The sequence below is a fragment of the Ctenopharyngodon idella genome, chromosome 9 (genome assembly GCF_019924925.1).
Source record: "Ctenopharyngodon idella isolate HZGC_01 chromosome 9, HZGC01, whole genome shotgun sequence".
Lineage (NCBI taxonomy): Eukaryota > Metazoa > Chordata > Actinopteri > Cypriniformes > Xenocyprididae > Ctenopharyngodon > Ctenopharyngodon idella.
Window position 1 is genome coordinate 7,758,429 of NC_067228.1, and position 17,292 is coordinate 7,775,720.

At 41.8% G+C, this 17,292-nt stretch overlaps 1 protein-coding gene across 1 annotated transcript in view; it reads left to right on the forward strand.

Moving 5' to 3' along the window:
* Positions 1-17,292, forward strand: part of ttn.1 (titin, tandem duplicate 1) — a 136,324-nt gene that overhangs the window by 93,089 nt on the left and 25,943 nt on the right. Inside the window, 2 exon segments of the mRNA XM_051906834.1 lie at positions 52-11,330; positions 11,332-17,224. Of these exon segments, the coding sequence (XP_051762794.1) occupies positions 52-11,330; positions 11,332-17,224 (17,172 nt within the window).

Below are 17,292 nucleotides of genomic sequence, written 5' to 3' on the forward strand. Positions count from 1 at the left end.
TTATTTGATATGATAGCAAAGATATTCCTAACGTGTTTTATTACTTTCCAGATGTACCTGGTCCTCCAGTCAACCCAAGAGTCACAGACACAACAAAAACAACAGCTGAATTGCGCTGGGGCAAACCACTTAGTGATGGTGGCATGGAAGTCACAGGATACCTTGTTGAACACAAAAAGGAGGGAGAAGAAGAATGGGTCAAAGATACAGCTACGCCTTTGAGGATAACTGAGTTTGTTGTTCCCAATTTGCAAGCTGGAGTAAAGTATCATTTCAGAATTAGTGCAATGAATGCAATGGGTGTCGGTGAACCAGCACAGACAGAGGATCTCGTTGAAATTGTGGAACGTGAAGAAATCCCTGATTTAGAACTGGATTTAGAACTTAGAAGAACATTAGTTGTTAGGGCAGGTGCATCTATTCGTATATTTATTCCTATTAAAGGACGCCCAACCCCTGCAGTGACTTGGACAAAAGAGGACTCACCATTGAAAACTCGTGCAATCATCGATAATACTGAATCATACACCCTGCTGGTCATTCCTGACTGTAATAGACGTGACGCAGGGAAATATGATTTAACATTAGAGAATGCTGCTGGAAAGAAGACAGCTTCTGTGGTTGTAAGGGTTTTGGACTCCCCTGGGCCTCCTCTCAATCTGAAACCCAAAGCAATTGACAAAGAGAGTATCACATTGGAATGGGAAATGCCTCTTTTTGATGGAGGTGCCAAGATCACCAATTACATCATTGAGAAGAGAGAGTCTACTCGTAAAGCATATGCTGCTGTGATCACACAATGTGGAACATGCTCTGTCAGAGTTCCTGATCTGGCAGAGGGTTTGGAATATTATTTCAGAGTTTACGCTGAAAATGAGTATGGCATTGGTGAAGCAGTTGAAACCCCAGACCCAGTCAGAGTATCTCAAGCACCATCTCCGCCAGAAAATGTCACTTTTACTGATGTCACAAAGCACACAGTTAGTCTTGCATGGACTAAACCAAAACATGATGGTGGCAGTAGAGTTAGTGGGTATGTAATTGAGGCACAAAAGAAAGGAACAGATCAGTGGGCCCATGTGACAACTGTGAAGACTTTGGACTTTACTGTAAAAAATCTTAATGAAAATGAAGTGTATGTATTCCGCGTGATGGCCGTGAACAGTTCTGGACGGAGTCATCCTCGTGTAAGCAAGCCTGTTGTTATCAGAGAACAAAGTTCAGAACCGGAATTCGACCTCCGTGGTGTGTGTCAGAAGACAGTTATTGCCAAGGCCGGTGAAGATATAAAGGTTGAGGTGCCTATTTCTGGACGTCCAAAACCAACAGTTTCCTGGCAGAAAGACAGTCAAGCCCTCAAATTAACACAAAGAACAATGATTGAAAATACTTCTACCTCAACTATCTTGATCATAAAAGAATGTTTAAGGGGTGACAGTGGAATATACTCAATGACAGGAAAGAACATTGTTGGCTCAGTCACAGACAGCATCACAGTAAAGGTGCATGATGTGCCTGGACCACCAAAGGGACCAATTAAACTGGATAAAATAGCTCGTACTTTCATTGAGTTCTCTTGGGAAGCTCCTGAAAATGATGGAGGCGTACCAATCAATAACTATATAGTAGAAATAAGGGAAACTACAAGCCAGACATGGGTAGAACTTTCCTCATTAATTATTCGCACAACATTTAAAGCAACTCGTTTAACTACAGGAGTTGAATATCAATTCCGTGTCAAGGCCAAAAACAGATATGGTACAGGGCCTCCAATAACCTCAGAGGCAGTGGTTGCTGCATATCCATTTAAGGCACCTGGGCCACCTGGAACACCTCAAGTTGTTGCTTTCACTAAGGATACAATGACAATTGGCTGGAATGAACCTGTTGCTGATGGTGGAAGTGAGGTCATTGGTTACCATGTTGAAAGGAAAGAGAGGAGCAGTATTGTTTGGCACAGAATTAGCAAGGCACTTGTGGTCGGAAATCTGTTCAAATCCACAGGACTAGAGGATGGTGTGGCATATGAATTCCGTGTGATTGCTGAAAACATAGCTGGAATTGGAAAACCAAGCAAAGCTTCTGAACCAATGCTTGCTCTTGATCCAGTTGATCCACCTGGTCAACCTGTCCCAGTAAATGTGTCGAAAAATGCCATCACTATTCAGTGGACGAAGCCAGAGTATGATGGTGGATTCAAAATTACTGGCTATACTGTGGAAAAGAGAGATCTTCCAGCTGGTCGCTGGATAAGAGCTAACTTTACAAATATAATTGAAACCACTTTCACAATAAGTGGTCTAACACAAGAAGCATCTTATGAATTCCGTGTACTTGCAAGAAATTCAGCAGGTGCTGTTAGTAACCCATCAGATCCATCAGATCCAATTATTTGCAAAGATGACATTGTAGAACCAAGAATTATGGTTGATGCTAAATTTAAAGATATTGTCCTTATCAAAGCCGGAGAACAGTTTAAACTTGAAGCTGATGTTGCAGGCCAGCCATTACCATCCATGGTTTGGACAAAAGATGGAAAAGATGTTGAAAACACATCTAAACTACAGATTAAAATGACAGAACTTGCATCAGTCTTGATCAACAAGGATTCTGTCAGAAGGGATGGCGGTGAATTTATTCTGACAGCAACAAATGTTGGTGGCTTTGCTAAGCATGTTTTTAATGTGAAGGTTCTTGATAGACCAGGACCACCTAAAGGACCTCTGGCAGTTTCTGATATTACAGCTGAAAAATGTGTGCTCACATGGAATCCACCTGCAGATGATGGCGGTGCAAATATCGAACATTATGTTATTGAAAAACGCGAGTCAAGCAGACTTGCTTGGACAAATGTGGCATCCGAATTGCAGGTTAATCAGTACCAAGTGACACAGTTGCTCAAAGGAAATGAATACATTTTTAGAGTTATGGCTGTTAACAAGTATGGTGTTGGAGAACCTCTTGAGTCTGAAGCAATAATTGCAGAAAATCCATATGTACCACCGGATCCTCCACAAACACCTGAGATAACAGCAGTCACTAAAGATTCAGCAGTTCTCTGTTGGGGTGCACCAGCCAGCAATGGTGGAAGTGAAATCACCAACTATCGCATTGAGAAAAGAGACAGGATTAGTTTGCGCTGGATAAAATGCAACAAAAAGAATGTTACTGACTTGCATTTCAAGGTTACTGCTCTTGTTCCAGGCCATGAATATGAATTCAGAGTTTTTGCTGAAAATGCAGCAGGAATAAGTGAACCAAGTCCTTCATCACCATTTGTTAAGGCCACAGATACTCTTTTTAAACCAGGTCCACCTGGCAATCCAAGAATCCTGGACACAACAAGTTCTTCCATCACGCTTGCATGGAACAAACCAGTTTATGATGGCGGTTCTGAAATTACTGGCTATATTGTTGAGACCTGTCTCCCTGGAACTGATGAGGAGGAATGGACAATTGTCTCCCCTAAAGATGGTGTAAAGGGGACATCATTTACAATTAAAAATCTTAAAGAAAATCAGGAATACAAAATCAATGTGTCAGCTGTAAATAGCGAGGGTATTGGAGATGCAGCACCTGTACCAGGTTCACCCAAAGCAGAGGAACGACTCATAGCACCAGAGGTTGACCTTGATGCTGAACTTCGTAAGATTGTGAACATCAGAGCCTGCAATACACTAAGACTTTTTGTGCCAATTAGAGGTAGACCAACACCAGAGGCCAAATGGTCAAGAGAGAATGATGAACCTTTAGACAGAGCTACCATTGAAACTACATCTTCTTTTACATCACTGGTTATTGGAAATGTGAATAGATTTGACAGTGGGAAATACAATTTGACTGTAGAAAACAGCTCTGGAACAAAGACAGTCTCTGTAATAGTTAGAGTTCTAGATACGCCTGGAGCACCACAAAACTTAAAAATAAGCCAGGTTACTAAAGAATCTGTTTCACTTATTTGGGATCCTCCACTTAACGATGGTGGCACAAAAATTAAGAATTATATTGTTGAGAAGCGTGAGGCTACAAGAAAGGCATATGCTACAGTAAATGCCAATTGTCACAAAACTACTTGGACAGTTGACCAGCTCCAAGAAGGATGCAACTACTACTTCAGAGTTCTAGCAGAAAATGAATATGGCATTGGTCTTCCTATTGAGACTGGTGAATCTGTTAAAGTGTCTGAGAAGCCACTTCCCCCTGGCAAGATTACACTTCAGGATGTCACAAAGACGAGTGTGACATTATCATGGGAAAAACCTGAACATGATGGAGGAAGCAGAGTGGTTGCATATGTTGTAGAGATGCAGAGCAAAGGGAGTGAAAAATGGACACAAGCTGTGATTGTCAAGGTACCTGAAGCAGTTATTACTGGGCTTGCACCTGGTGAAGAGTATATGTTCCGTGTTTCTGCAAGAAATGAAAAGGGAACCAGTGATCCTCGTCAAATTGGTGTGCCTGTGATTGCAAAGGACCTTGTAATTGCTCCATCGGCTAAGATGTTGTTTTCTACATTCAGTGTCCTGGCAGGAGAGGATTTGACAATTGATATTCCATATAATGCTCGCCCCAAAGCTGCCATTTCATGGCTAAAGGAAGCAGTTCCACTTAAACAAACAAGCAGGGTTAACTTTTCCTCTACGGATACACAGCTGAATTTAGTAATCAAAGAGGCCTGTAGAGATGATGTTGGCCAGTATAGTGTCAAACTATCAAATACAGCTGGTGAGACAACAGTGGATATTGGAATTGTTGTTCTTGACAAACCTGGGCCACCAACAGGCCCTGTTAAAGTTGATGAAGTAACATCTGACAGTGTTACCATTTCTTGGAAGCCACCAGAGTATGATGGGGGCTGCACCATTAATAATTACATAGTAGAAAAGAAGGACACATCCACAACGAATTGGCAGGTTGTAGCAGCAAACCTAGCAAGAACTCAGATTAAGGCAGGAAGACTGAAGACAGGTTGTGAATATCAATTTAGAATTGCAGCAGAGAACAGATATGGCAAAAGCCCTGTGCTCGTGTCTAAATGTGTTGTTGCACAGTATCCTTACAAACTACCGGGCCCTCCTGGAACACCTTTCTTGCAGTCTTCCACAAAAGATAGTATGGTGATAGTGTGGAATGAACCTGTCATTGATGGTGGAGCAACAATCTTAGGATATCACCTTGAGCGAAAAGAGAGAAATAGCATTCTTTGGGTGAAGTTAAACAAAAGCATAATCCAAGACACAACTTTTAAGACCACAGGGCTTGAAGAAGGCATGGAGTATGAATTCAGAGTTTATGCTGAAAACATTGTTGGCATTGGTAAGGCTAGTAAGATCTCAGAGGGCTGTGTTGCCAGAGATCCTTGTGATCCTCCTGGAACACCAGAAGCCATTAAAATCACAAAGAATTCTATTACAATTGCATGGACCAAGCCAGAGTATGATGGTGGAAGCAAAGTCACTGGATATATTGTAGAAAAGAAGGAATTGCCTGCAGGACGCTGGATGAAAGCAAACTTCACCAATGTCATAGAGACTGAGTATACTGCAACAGGTCTTACAGAAGACCAGAAATATGAGTTCCGTGTCATTGCAAGAAATGCTGCTGGAGTTTTCAGTGATCCTTCATATAGTACTGGACCTATCATGGCAAAGGATGAGATTGAACCACCGCGTATCAGCATAGATCCAGAGTACACTCAAACAATTGTTGTAAATGCAGGAGACAACTTCAAGATTGATGCAGATATTCATGGAAAACCAATACCAACAATTCGTTGGATGAAGGGTGAGCAAGAACTTGTAAACACCATATATCGTGAAATTAAAAGCACAGATAACTATACCTGTTTGAATGTAAAGGAGGCCAAACTTGCTGATGGAGGTCAGTATATTCTACTGCTGCAAAATCCAGGAGGAGAGAAAGCTGTGCAAGTCAATATTTGTGTCCTAGATAAGCCTGGACCACCTGAGGGACCCATCTCTATCACAGGTGTAACCAGTGAGCAGTGCTGCCTTGCTTGGAAACCACCTAAACAAGATGGTGGCAGCAAAATCATTCATTATATTGTTGAAAAAAGAGAGTCTAGCAGACTACTTTGGACAGTTGTTGAACCCAAAGTGCAAGCTGTAAATCTTAAAATAACAAAACTCCTAGAAGGAAATGAATATATCTTCAGAGTTTTACCAGTGAACAAATTTGGTGTTGGTGAGCCCCTCCAATCAGGTGCAGTTGTTATCAAGAATCCATTCACACCTCCAGATGCACCAAAAGGAGTGGAAGTTTCTAATGTCAAGAAAGATTCAATGGTCTTAACATGGGAGGCCCCAACAAATGATGGGGGTACTCCTATCACTGGTTATATTATTGAGAAACATGACAAGGAAGGCATTAGATGGACCAGATGCAACATGAAAACAGTTACTAACCTCACATTTAAAGTTACTGGACTCATGGAGAACCACCTGTATGAATTCAGAGTTTCTGCTGAGAATGCTGCTGGAGTTAGTGAAGCAAGTTCTGCAACTGTATTCTATAAAGCCCTGGATCCTGTATTCAAGCCAGGTCCACCACATAATCCAAAGGTGTTAGACATGACAAAATCATCTGTTGCACTTGCATGGGGAAAGCCTATTTATGATGGTGGCTGTGAAGTCCAGGGATATATTGTCGAAGTATGTGAAGCAAAAGCAGCCATAGAGGAGATAAAGACTCCAGTAGAAGAAGGAAAGGCTGCAGATGAATCAGCAGTTGCTGAAGAATGGACCATGTGCACTCCACCAACAGGTGTTAAACTGACACGCTTTACTGTGGAAAATCTGAAGGAAAAACAGGAATACAAATTCAGGGTTTGTGCAGTTAACAAGGTCGGTGTTGGGGAGCATGCTGATGTCCCTGGGCCTATTCTGCCAGAGGACAAAACAGAGGAACCAGATCTTGATATTGATGCTGAGTTTAGAAAGCTTGTACGTATTAAAGCTGGAGGTTCTCTTAGGATGTCCATCCCTTTCAAAGGAAGACCAACCCCACAAATCAAATGGGAAAAAGATGGTGGGGAGATTAAGGAAACAGCACAGACTGAGACCACCAGCAGTCATACTTCTCTTGTGATTGATAAAGTCAACAGGACAAACAGTGGTAAATATACTGTGACTGCAGAAAACTCTGCTGGTGCAAAATCTGAAACAATTATTGTGAAAGTCCTTGACACTCCAAGCGCTCCACTCAACTTTAAAGTGAAAGAAATTACAAAGGAATCTGTTACTCTTACATGGGAGCCTCCACTGTTGGATGGTGGAGCAAAGATCAAAAATTACATTGTTGAGAAACGTGAGACCACAAGAAAAACATTCTCTGCCGTTGTAACAAACTGCCACAAACTCTCATGGAAAGTTGAACCACTTCAAGAAGGTTGCAGTTACTATTTCAGAGTGCTTGCAGAAAATGAATATGGTGTAGGGCTACCTGCAGATATCACAGATCCTTTGAAAGTTTCAGAGGTGCCACAGTGTCCTGGAAAATTAAGTGTTGTAGATGTTACTAAATCAAGTGTGTCTCTTTCTTGGGAAAAGCCAATTCATGATGGTGGCAGTAGAATTCTTCAATATCTTGTTGAAATGCAGGTCAAGGGTAATGATAAATGGTCTGGTTGTGCCAATGTAAAAACATTGGAAGCTGTAATCAATAATTTGAACTCTGGAGAGGAGTACACTTTTAGAGTAGTTGCTGTCAATGAAAAAGGAAAGAGTGACCCACGAACACTTGCTGTCCCTGTGCAAGCAAAAGACCTTGTCTTTGGGCCTGATGTAAGACCTGTATTTAGCAACTACAGTGTTCTTGTTGGAAAGGACCTTCAAGTTGAAATTCCAGTTTCTGGTCGTCCAAAGCCAAAAATCACATGGACAAAGGATGGTGCAGCCCTCAAATTCACAACAAGGGTTAACATTTCTAATACAGCACACAGCACTGTTCTTAGCATCAAAGAAGCAGCAAGAGAAGATGGTGGAATGTATGGAATAAATGTGTCCAATGTTGTTGGACAAAAGGATGCAACCATTGAAATCATCACTCTTGATAAACCTGGCCCACCAACTGGCCCTGTGCGATTTGATGAGATAACTGTGTCAAGCGTTACATTGTCATGGGATCCTCCAAAGTATACTGGTGGTTGCTCAATTTCAAATTACATTGTGCAAAAGAGAGATACAACTACTACAACATGGGAGAATGTTGCAATTTCATTAGCAAGAACAACAATTAAGGTACAACGACTGAAGGCTGGTTCTGAATATCAATTCAGAATTATTGCTCAAAACAGGTATGGCAAGAGCTACGCTTTGGACTCTTCAGCTGTTGTTGCTCAGTACCCATACAGAGAACCAGGACCTCCAGGAACTCCATTTGTGTCAAGCCTATCAAAGGACCATATGGTTGTTGAGTGGCATGAGCCAGTTTCAGATGGAGGCAGTAACATTATTGGATATCATCTTGAAAGGAAGGAGAGAAACAGCATTCTTTGGACAAAGATAAATAAGACACTGATTCAAGAAACAAGATTCAAAACCAGTCCTTTAGAGGAAGGTATCGAATATGAGTTCAGAGTCTATGCTGAAAATATTGTTGGCATTGGAAGATGTAGCAAAATCTCAGAGGGCTTTGTTGCTCGTGATCAATGTGATCCTCCTGGAACCCCAGAAGCTGTCCATGTGAGCAAAAATTCCATAACTATCCAATGGGCAAAGCCAGAGTATGATGGTGGAAGTGTTATCACTGGTTATAACGTTGAGAAACGTGATCTTCCAGAGGGTCGCTGGACGAAAGCAAGTTTCACAAATGTTATTGAAACCAATTTTACTGTCACTGGGCTTACAGAAGGTGCCAAGTACGACTTCAGGGTAATTGCAAAGAATGCTGTTGGCACTATCAGCAAACCATCATACAATAGTGGACCAATTGCTGCATTAGATGAGGTAGAGCCACCAAAGTTCTCAATTGACCCAGAATACACTCAGACTCTTATTGTGAATGCAGGAGATACATTCAGACTCGATGCTGATGTTCATGGTAAGCCAATTCCCACAATCCAGTGGTTTAAGAATGAAAAAGAGCTTGAAAACACAATTAGGTGTGACATCAAAAACACTGACAACAGAGCACTAATTATAGTAAAAGATGCAGTCAGACAAGATGGTGGTAACTACACTCTTCAGCTCACGAATATTGGTGGCTCTCAGACTGTTCAATTCCATGTGAAAGTGCTTGATAAACCAGGCCCACCAGAAGGGCCTCTTCATGTCACAGGTGTGTTCAGTGATAAATGCACACTGATATGGCGTGCTCCACTTGATGATGGAGGAAACACTATCACTCATTACATTATTGAGAGACGTGAGACAAGTCGTCTTGCTTGGGCTGTGGTCTGTAATGACTGTAAAACAACAACATACAAAGTGACAAAGCTCCTTGAAGGCAACGAATATATATTCCGTGTCATGGCTGCCAACAGTTATGGTGTTGGTGAGCCAATTGACTCACCATCCGTAATAATGAAAGATCCATTTAGTCACCCTGGATCACCACAAATTATTGAGGTAACAAATATTGCAAAGGACTCTATGACTGTTTGCTGGAGTGCACCAGATACTGATGGTGGAAGTGAAATTATTGGATACATCATTGAGAAGAGAGACCGGTCTGGAATTAGATGGACAAGATGCAACAGGCAAAAAGTAACTGATGTATGCTTCAGAGTGCATGGCCTCATTGAGGATCACGAGTATGAATTCAGAGTGTCGGCTGAAAATGCAGCTGGAATTGGAGAACCAAGCTTGCCAACTTCATACTACAAGGCTTGTGATCCCAAATACAAACCTGGCTCACCCATGCATGCACATGTTGTTGATACCACCAAGACTTCAATTACAGTATCATGGGGAAAACCCCTTAATGATGGTGGATGTGCAATTCAAGGATATATTGTTGAGATCTGCAAAGCTGAAGAGGAAGAATGGACTATGTGCACTCCCCCTACTGGCTTACGTGTCAACAAATTTGAAATCACTAAGCTAACAGAGCAACAAGAATATAAAATTCAAATATGTGCCATTAATAAATTAGGTGTTGGAGAGCCTGCAGTTATTCCAGGAACTGCCAAGCCTGAGGACAAGCTGGAGACCCCTGAAATTCATCTTGATTCAGAGCTGAGGAAAGGCATTGTTGTTCGCGCTGGAGGATCAGTAAGAATCAATGTACCATTTAGAGGTAGACCAGTACCAGATATCAAATGGACTAAAGATGAAGGTGAATTGTCAGAAAAGACAGTGCTTGAAAAAGGTCTTAACTTCACCCAGCTTTCAATTGACTCCTGTGATAGAAGGGACTCTGGAAAATACACTGTGACTCTACAGAACAGCAGTGGCTCTGTATCTGAATTTGTGGCTGTTAAAGTGTTAGATACACCTGGAGCACCACTAAACCTTTTAGTTAAGGATATCAAGAAAGACTCTGTCACACTTGTTTGGGAACCACCACTTACTGATGGAGGAGCAAAGATCAAAAATTATGTTGTTGACAAGCGTGAATCCACAAGAAAGGCCTATGCAAATGTAACATCCAAGTGCAGCAAGACAACTTATAAGGTGGAAAATCTTGCAGAGGGAGCCATGTATTACTTCAGAGTTATGGCTGAAAATGAATTTGGCGTTGGTTTGCCAGTTGAAACAAAAACTGCTTCAAAGGCATCTGAAGTACCTCAGCCAGTTGGAAAGGTTATGTTGACTGATGTGACAAAAGTAAGCGCATCTCTGGCCTGGGAAAAACCAGAGCATGATGGAGGTAGTAGGATTGCTGGCTACTTGATAGAAATGCAACCAAAAGGAACTGACAAATGGGGTGTAGCAACAAATGTAAAAACATGTGAAGGAACAGTCACTGGACTGACTGGTGGTCAGGAATATTTGTTCCGTGTTCTGGCATACAATGAGAAAGGCAAAAGTGAGCCAAAGCCCCTTGCTGCTCCAGTTATTGCCAGTGACCTCACAATTGAACCAAGCTTGAAGTTGCAGTTTAACACATACAGTGTCAAATCTGGAAAGGATTTCAAACTTGAAATACCTATTTTTGGACGTCCAAAACCAAAGATCACTTGGTCAAAGGATGGGCAGTCACTTAAAGTAACATCCAGAGTTACTACTTCCAACACACCAACATCAACAATCCTACAGATAACTGAAGCCTGTAAAGATGACCTTGGAAAGTATGCAGTTACTGCAACAAACAGTGTTTGTGCAGTTACAGAAGATATCAGTATTATAATCTTGGATAAACCTGGTCCACCCGACAGGACCAATAAAAGTGAATGAAGTAAGCAACAATTCTGTATCCATCTCATGGGAACCTCCAGAGTATACAGGAGGCTGCCAAGTAAAGCATTACATTGTTGAGAAGCGAGACACCACTGAAACTACTTGGCAAGTTGTGGCTGGATCAGTTGCTAGGACATCCCTCAAAATTACCAAGCTGAAAACTGGTGCTGAATATCAGTTTAGAGTCACTGCTGAGAACAGATATGGTAGAGGTGCTCCTTTAGATTCAAAGTCCATTGTTGTGCAGTATCCATACAAACCTCCTGGGCCACCTGGTACTCCATATGTGAAATCTGCCACCAAGGATCAAATGACAATTGAATGGAATGAACCAGTTAATGATGGTGGCAGTTCAGTGATTGGATACCACCTTGAGAGCAAAGAAAGAACAAGTATTCTATGGACAAAACTAAACAAAACCCTTATTACTGATACTGTTTTCAAAATATGCAATCTTGAAGAAGGCATTGGATATGAATTCAGGGTATATGCTGAAAACATTGTTGGTATTGGCAGAGCAAGCAAAATTTCAGAGAGCTTTGTTGCCCGTGACCCATGTGATCCACCTGGAAAGCCTGAGGCTGTTGCAATATCAAAGAACCACATTAAGATTCAGTGGACAAAGCCTCAATATGATGGCGGCAGCAAAGTGACTGGATATATTGTTGAAAGAAGAGATTTGCCTGAGGCCCGATGGATGAGGGCAAACTTTACCAATGTAATTGAGACAGAATTTACAAATACAGGCTTAACAGTAAACAATCAGTATGAATTTAGAGTAATTGCAAGAAATGCAGTGGGTGTCTTCAGTGAGCCTTCGGACAGCACTGGACCAATTACTGCTACAGATGAAATTGAACCTCCTAGTGTTTCAATGGATCCTAAGTACAAGGATGTCATTGTTATCAATGCCGGAGACAACTTAGTTTTGGATGCAGATATACATGGAAAACCCACACCTGATATTCAATGGCTAAAAGAAGGAAAGGAAATGGATAAGACACTGCGCATTGAAGTAAGAAGTACACAAAAATATGCTTCTATTACAATAAAAGACTGTACTAGATTGGATGGTGGACACTATGACCTAATTTTAAGCAACAGTGGTGGAACAAAAACAATTCCAATAACAGTAAAAGTTCTTGATAGACCAGGCCCACCAACCGGACCACTACAAGTAACTGGCATCATGTCTGATAAATGTCATCTGTCCTGGTCTGAGCCCTCTCAAAATGGTGGTGCTAATATTTCTCATTACATCCTTGAGAAAAGGGAAACTAGCAGGCTATCCTGGACTGTTGTTGATTCCAACATTCCTACTGTGAGTTATAAAGTGACCAAGCTCCTGTCTGGCGATGAGTATATCTTTAGAGTTATGGCTGTCAACAAATATGGCATTGGTGAACCTCTGGAATCTGAGGCAATTATCGCACGCAATCCATACAAGCCACCAAGTGCGCCATCAACACCAGAGGCAAGTGAGATAACAAAGGATTCAATAACTTTATCATGGGATGCCCCAGAGAACGATGGTGGTGCAGAAATTACATGTTATCACTTGGAGAAGCGTGACAAAGATGGTGTAAGGTGGACAAAATGCAACCGGCAGAAGCTGTCCGATCTACATTTCAAAGTAACTGGTCTGTCAGAGGGACATTTCTATGAATTCCGTGTGTCTGCTGAGAATGAAGCTGGTGTGGGAGAATCTAGTGACTTATCACTGTTTTATAGAGCAGTAAATGCTATAACTCCCCCAGGTCCACCTCATCATCCTAAAGTGACAGATTATACAAACTCATCTGTCTCTCTGTCTTGGGGAAAACCTGCTTCAGATGGTGGTTCATATATTAAAGGTTATATTGTTGAGATGAAAGAGGTTTCTTCAGAGGAATGGATCATATGCACACCTCCAGCTGGTATTCAAGCAACACACCTCAAAGTTGAAAACCTGAAGGAAAATGCTGAATATAACTTCCGTATTTGTGCAATTAATTCTGAAGGCGTTGGTGAGCCTGCTGATGTTCATGGATCAGTGACTGCATCTGAAAGACTTGAAGCACCTGAGATTGAACTTGATGCTGACCTCAGGAAAGTTGTCTCTGTTCGTGCAGGAGGATCCCTTCGTCTTTTCATTACGATTAGAGGTCGACCTGAGCCATCCGTCAAATGGGAAAAGGAGGATGGAACTCTTACTGAGCGTGCTCAGATTGAGTCCACCAGTTCGTACACCATGCTTGTAATTGACAATGTCAATAGATTTGACAGTGGAAAATATGTCTTAACTCTTGAGAATAAGAGTGGCACAAAATCTGCATTTGTTAACGTGAGGGTGCTTGGTACACCAAGTTCTCCACAGAAGTTTGAAGTAAAAGATGTGAAGAAAGATTCAGTGACTCTCTGCTGGGACCCACCGCTTACGGATGGCGGGGCTAAAATAACCAATTACGTGGTTGAGAAACGAGAATCTACAAGAAAAGCTTATACAACTGTCACAAGCAACTGCACACAGACTTCCTTTAAAATTGATGAACTGCAGGAAGGAGGCATTTTCTACTTCCGTGTGTGTGCTGTTAATGAGTATGGCTTTGGTGTGATGGCAGAAACAAAGAGTCCTATTAAGGTTGCACAGGTTCCTATGCCTCCAGGAAAAGTAACAATTGTGGATGTCACAAAGAATAGTGTGACACTTACTTGGGTGAAGCCTGTCCATGATGGAGGCAGTAAAATCATCTGCTACAATGTAGAGATGCAAACCAAGAGTAGTGACAAATGGGGTGTAAGCTGCACAGTTAAGGTTCCAGAGGCTACTGTGAGCAACCTAACACCTGGTGAAACATATTCATTCAGAGTTATTGCAGTGAATGAAAAAGGCAAGAGTGAGCCTCAAGAACTTGGTGTACCTGTAGTAGCTAAAGATATTGAAATTGAACCCTCTGTTCATCTGCTGTTCAATACTTACAGTGTTAAGGCTGGGGGTGATCTTACTGTGGAAGTTCCTGTGAGAGGCAGGCCTAAGCCAGTTGTCTCTTGGAAGAAGGATGGCCTTCCTTTGAAGCAAACAACCTCTCTTTCAATTGTCAACACTATTGTGTCAAGCAAAATTATCATCAAAGAAGCTGCTATTGAACATGTTGGTAAATATGAAATCACTCTCGCTAATACAGCCGGCACCATGTCCACAGATATCGGCATTGTTGTTCTCGATAAACCTGGGCCACCAGCTTCAGTGAAGGTTGACGCTGTGACTTCTGACAGTATTACCTTGTCATGGGCCCCTCCAGAATACGATGGGGGATGCTCCATTAATAATTATATTGTTGAGAAGAGAGATACCAACACAACAGAGTGGCAAATTGTTTCAACAAATGTTGCCAGAACCTCAGTCAAGGTACCTCGATTGACACAAGGTTCTGAGTACCAGTTCCGCATCTATGCTGTGAACCGCTATGGAAAGGGTAAGCCAATTGACTCTCCAGGCATTACTGCTGAGTACACATTCAAACAGCCTGGTCCACCTTCTACACCCCGCGTAGCTCATGCCACCAAGGTCTTCATGCTCGTCACATGGAATGAGCCAGTTAATGATGGTGGTAGCACAGTCCTTGGCTATCATTTAGAACGTAAGGAGAGAAGCAGTATTCTTTGGACAAAGGTGAACAGGACACTCATCAAGGATACTGAATTCAAAGTAACGGGTATTGAGGAAGGTATGATGTATGAATTCCGTGTCTATGCTGAAAATATTGCTGGAATTGGCAAGGCAAGCAAAGCCAGTGAGGCCATAGCTGCACGAGATCCTTGTGATCCTCCTGGACAACCTGTGATAACTAGCATTACCAAATCCTCTGTATCTCTTTCTTGGACAAAGCCTGAATATGATGGTGGAGCCAAAGTTACTGGTTACATAATTGAACGTAGAGATCTCCCAGATGGTCGCTGGACAAGATGCAATTTTACCAATGTTGTAGAGACTTACTTTGATGTTACTGGCCTTACATTGGATGAGCAATATGATTTCCGTGTTATTGCAAAGAATGCTGCTGGACTATTCAGTGAGCCATCCTACAACACTGGTCCTATTACAGTTAAAGATAATGTAGATCCACCACGCATTATGATGGATGTCAAGTTCAGAGATGTTGTGGTAGTAAAAGCTGGGGAAACCCTGAAGATTAATGCTGACATTGCAGGGCGTCCTCTTCCAGTTGCAACTTGGTCAAAGGATGGACATGAAGTTGAACACAAGGCAAGAATTCAGATAACTGGAACAGATACAAGTACTATGATAGTAATTAAAGACTGCAAAAGGAGTGATTCTGGGCAGTATGCTTTGACATTACAGAATGTTGCAGGAAGTGTCACAACACCAGTAAACTGTGTTATTCTTGATAAACCAGGACCTTCAGCAGGACCACTGTCAGTAACTGGCCTCACAGCAGAGGAGTGCACATTGTCATGGGGACCACCACAAGAAATTGGTGGCTCTGAAATAACACATTATGTTGTTCACAAACGAGAGACCAGCCGATTGGCATGGACACTTGTCCATGGAGAGGTCAAAACCACAACATTTAAGGTCACTAAGCTCCTGAAAGGAAATGAGTACATATTCAGAGTATTAGCTGTCAACAAGTTTGGACTTGGCGAAGCCCTTGAAAGTGAAATTGTCAAGGTCACTGATCCATACACTATCCCAGCAGCCCCAACAAATGTTGAAATTACAAGTGTGACCAGTGAGGAAATGAATCTAACTTGGACAAAGCCTGCATCTGATGGAGGCAGTGAGATCCTTGGATATATAATTGAAAGGCGAGATAAATCTGGCCTTCACTGGGTTCGTGTGAACAGGGAGCTTGTGAAAGGCCTAACAGCTGTGATATCAAAAGTAAGAAGAGGATGTGAATATGAGTTTAGAGTTTATGCTGAAAATGCGGCAGGTTTAAGTCCAGCTAGTAACCCATCTCATTCAGCAAGAGCAGAGGATGAACGTTTGGTGCCATCCCCACCAACTAAACCAAGGATTCTGGATCATACCAAGAATTCTATTACCATTGCCTGGAAAAAGCCATTATCTGATGGTGGTGCACAGATCCTAGGATATACTGTAGAATATAAGAAATCTGAGGATGAGGAATGGATTGTAGCGATTCAGATGACAAAGAGCAACGAATTCACCATTTCTGGTCTTACAACTGATGTGGAGTATGTATTTGCTGTTAAAGCAATCAACAAAATTGGTGTTAGTGAGCGGTCAGCTGTCTCTGAGCCACAAGCAGCAACTGAGAGAAAGGAGGAACCTGTATTTGACGTTGACATTGAGATGCGAAAGACTTTAATTGTCAAGCATGGTAATTCATTTACTTTGACGGCACCATTCAAGGGAAAGCCAGTTCCTTCAATTACATGGAATAAAGAGGAAACTGACCTCAAAGCAAGGGCAAGCATAGAAACAACAGAAACATACACATCTATTACTATTGAGAAAGCAACAAGAAATGACTCTGGACAATACATTGTTACTTTGGACAATGGTGTTGGAACTGCATCTTTGCCAATGGTGGTCAAAGTCCTTGACACCCCTGGACCACCAACTAATGTGAAAATTACAGAAGTCACAAAAGATTCTGCTACAGTTACTTGGGCACCTCCAGAGAATGATGGAGGAGATGCTGTTAAGGCTTATCATGTTGAGAAACGTGAAGCAAGCAAAAAGGCCTGGGTATGTGTAACAAGCAACTGTCACAGTCTAACATACAAGGTTGAAGACTTGCAAGAAGGTGCAATCTACTACTTTAGAGTTACTGGAGAAAATGAGTTTGGGACAGGTGTACCTACTGAAACTAAAGATGGAACCAAGATTACAGGTAAAAATCATTACAAGATTTATTTGTCTGAAAATTAGAAAAAAAGTTTCAGAATACATGTTTTCTTT